Source organism: Limulus polyphemus, unplaced genomic scaffold, assembly GCF_000517525.1.
Source record: "Limulus polyphemus unplaced genomic scaffold, Limulus_polyphemus-2.1.2 Scaffold6405, whole genome shotgun sequence".
Lineage (NCBI taxonomy): Eukaryota > Metazoa > Arthropoda > Merostomata > Xiphosura > Limulidae > Limulus > Limulus polyphemus.
Window position 1 is genome coordinate 49,454 of NW_013672015.1, and position 3,719 is coordinate 53,172.

Here is a 3,719-nt window from a genome sequence, read left to right on the forward strand (position 1 = left end):
TGACGTTCCAGATGATAATTACTTTACCGTTTCACTACTGATACTGATAATTACTGATTCTCTGATGTTCCACACAATAATTACTTTACCGTTTCACTACTGATACTGATAATTACTGATTCACTGATGTTCCAGATGATAATTACTTTACCGTTTCACTACTGATACTGATAATTACTGATTCACTGATGTTCCAGATGATAATTACTTTACCGTTTCACTACTGATACTGATAATTACTAATTCACTGACGTTCCAGATGATAATTACTTTACCGTTTCACTACTGATACTAATAATTACTGATTCACTGATGTTCCACCTGATAAGTACTCATACTTTTTTCGCTACATCATCAAATGATAATCAACCTACAGTATCTCTACTTTTATAAATAGAATCCAGGTACAGTTTCACTACTTTTGTAAAACCATACTTTTCTCAACATTTTTGCAAATGACAATTAGTCTACCGTTTCATAAGTAAAAATCAGTTTAATTTTTCCATCATGTAACATCTCCATGTCAGACTTTGGATTATTGTATCTATTCTACAGCCGTTGGACTACATATAGCAGAAAACATATGGAGGTATCTCTGGACTATGCTTTACTCCACCAATTATTGGAAGATATAAACTCCACCTGGGGAGGATCAGGAAACCCTTTGTCTCGAGACGAGGTTAGTGATACTTTTTTATCCTAAACTTTTACATTAAAACAATTCAGTAAAATTTCTTCTCATCAATATTTAAAAAGGATAATGAAAAGTTTCACTTTAACTACAAGATTAAATACCAACTAATGATAACTTTTACTTTAACTACAAGATTAAGTACCCGCTAATGAAAAGTTTCACTTTAACTACAATATTAAGTACCCACTAATGAAAAGTTTCACTTTAACTACAATATTAAGTACCCACTAATGAAAAGTTTCACTTTAACTACAATATTAAGTATCCGCTAATGATAACTTTTACTTTAACTACAATATTAAGTACCCGCTAATGAAATGGTTCACTTTAACTACAATATTAAGTATCCGCTAATGAAAAGGTTCACTTTAACTACAATATTAAGTATCCGCTAATGATAACTTTCACTTTAACTACAATATTAAGTATCCGCTAATGATAACTTTTACTTTAACTACAATATTAAGTACCCGCTAATGAAATGGTTCACTTTAACTACAATATTAAGTACCCGCTAATGAAAGGTTCACTTTAACTACAATATTAAGTATCCGCTAATGAAAAGTTTCACTTTAACTACAAGATTAAGTACCCGCTAATGAAATGGTTCACTTTAACTACAATATTAAGTACCCGCTAATGAAAAGTTTCACTTTAACTATAAGATTATATACCCGCTAATGAAAAGGTTCACGCTTATTAACTGTGTTTATTCTGTTAACAATTCCTTTGTAAAGGTTGAGTTGAGGTTGTTTTGTAAAATTTATACAACTTTTCCTGCCTTCCGTATGTTGATGAAAGTAAAACGATAATAAAAATTGGGTCTAGTTTGTTTTTTGTGTGTGGCTTCATTTGTGGTTACTACTAAAAGTATCGCTCCAATTACTATGACTGCTACGAGAGTCTGTAACATCTAGTTGTTGCTTCCAGAAGCTCATTACACCTAGACAGAACAAAGTATATCTACTGTTAGTAGTCTATTAATAACGTCACGCACTGAAGATCTCCTCCTGAAGTTTAATCATTGAAAAGACATTATTATGGAATATCACTGTACGTTTTATGGCGATTTTTTTTTAGCTGTCTATAGGGGCGCGCGGTGAAATTATTAAGTTTGTTTAAGTAAAGACTAAGAACGTCAGCACACAAACACGCCATCCAAGAAACAATACCTCTATAGAACAATAGTCTTGCAGCAACTCTTTTTGTCTTAAGATAGTTCTACTCAGAGTTATTGTTTAGACTCAAACAACAAAGACAAAGCAGGTTTATGTCTACCTGTCGTTTGTTTAAAACTGTAGTTCAGTTTCCACCTGTGACATTTGGAAATGTTCATTGTTCTTCGTGTCTAAAATGTTATTCGTACTCCAAACTTTAATGAAACAGTATAGTGAAGCTTAGCAAGGAGAATCACTTAAATAGAACTGTATGCTTCCTTTTTTTGTTCAAACGTTTGAAATATTAAACCAGACATTCCTAAACGATAGTGCGAGGTTGTATCTGCAAAAAAAACAGTTAACTTCTTGTCACTAGACTTCCACTGACAACAACTGATGTTCAAGATTTAATAACATGTGAAAAGTATTTATACTAAACTCTTTTCACACTTTAGTTAATGTTTATTTAGTCATAGTACACTATTTTCACACTTTATCTAGCATTTACTCAGTTGTAGTACACTCTTTACATAGTTTAGTGTTTACTGTAGGAAGCTCTTCAACAAAGTTCTTCAATGATATGTTTTGTTTGATATTTACTGTTGGAAGCTCTTTAACAAAGTTCTCCAATGATATGTCTTGTTTGATATTTACTGTAGGAAGCTGTTTAACAAAGTTCTTCAATGATATGTCTTGTTTGGTATTTACTGTAGGAAGCTGTTTAACAAAGTTCTTCAATGATATGTCTTGTTTGGTATTTACTGTAGGAAGCTGTTTAACAAAGTTCTTCAATGCTTTGTTTTGTTTGGTATTTACTGTAGGAAGCTCTTTAACAAAGTTCTTCAATGCTTTGTTTTGTTTGATATTTACTGTAGAAAGCTGTTTAACAAAGTTCTTCAATGATATGTTTTGTTTGGTATTTAGTGTAGGAAGCTGTTTAACAAAGTTCTTCAATGTTTGTTTTATTTGGAATTTACCGTAGGAAGCTATTTAACAAAGTTCTTCAATGCTTAGTTTTGTTTGGCATTTACTGTAGGAAGCTGTTTAACAGAGTTCTTCAATGCTTTGTTTTGTTTGATATTTACTGTAGGAAGCTGTTTAACAAAGTTTTTAATACTTTGTTTTGTTTGGTATTTACTGTAAAAAACTGTTTAACAAAGTTCTTCAATGTTTGTTTTGTTTGGAATTTGCCGTAAGAAGCTGTTTAACAAAGTTTTTAATACTTTGTTTTATTTGGTATTTACTGTAGAAAGCTGTTTAACAAAGTTTCTAATACTTTGTTTTATTTGGTATTTACTGTAGAAAGCTGTTTAACAAAGTTTTTAATACTTTATTTGTTTTTTGGTATTTTAGGAAGCGGCTTTAGCGGACTCCTTTAATTTATTTATTGATTATTGTCTTGGATTGGTTCGAAAGCATCGAGAACTTTTTCCAGCAGCAAACCAAATGGCCCAGTACAAGCTTTCTCATCTACTCAAGTATGTGGTTTTATTATACTTCAGTCATCGAATATCCAGCTACGATAATCATTGTAAAATTGTAACCGAATTTAATATTTCTCTCCAGTTCATTTTAATTCGGTCTAAATAAACATGATATTCGTGTTACAACAGAGTATGAACCATAATATTTTATCTTCTTTGAAATAAGCCAAATGTTATTATTTTAGAAAGTTTATGATAAACTTCAAATGTTATTACTCAGTATCACCAGTGTTTTTATATCTGTGTGTCAAAAGGTTAACACTGGTAAAAAATATGCACTGTGTGCAGCTAGATATTGTCAGCAACCAGTACTGAAAACATACTTCTGTGTGTAACTAAGTATTGTCAGTAACCAGTACTGAGAACATACTTCTGTGTGTAACT

General features: G+C 31.3%; 1 protein-coding gene across 1 annotated transcript in view; it reads left to right on the plus strand.

The window, feature by feature from the left end:
* The window catches only part of LOC111089484 (BAI1-associated protein 3-like), a gene marked incomplete at its 3' end in the record, with an annotated part of 7,521 nt that extends 4,139 nt beyond the window's left edge, over positions 1–3,382 (plus strand). Inside the window, exons 6-7 of the mRNA XM_022402089.1 lie at positions 556–679; positions 3,205–3,382. Coding sequence (XP_022257797.1) covers positions 556–679; positions 3,205–3,382 — 302 coding nt within the window. The remainder of the gene's footprint in view (positions 1–555; positions 680–3,204) is intronic.
* Between the last annotated feature and the right edge of the window lie 337 nt (positions 3,383–3,719).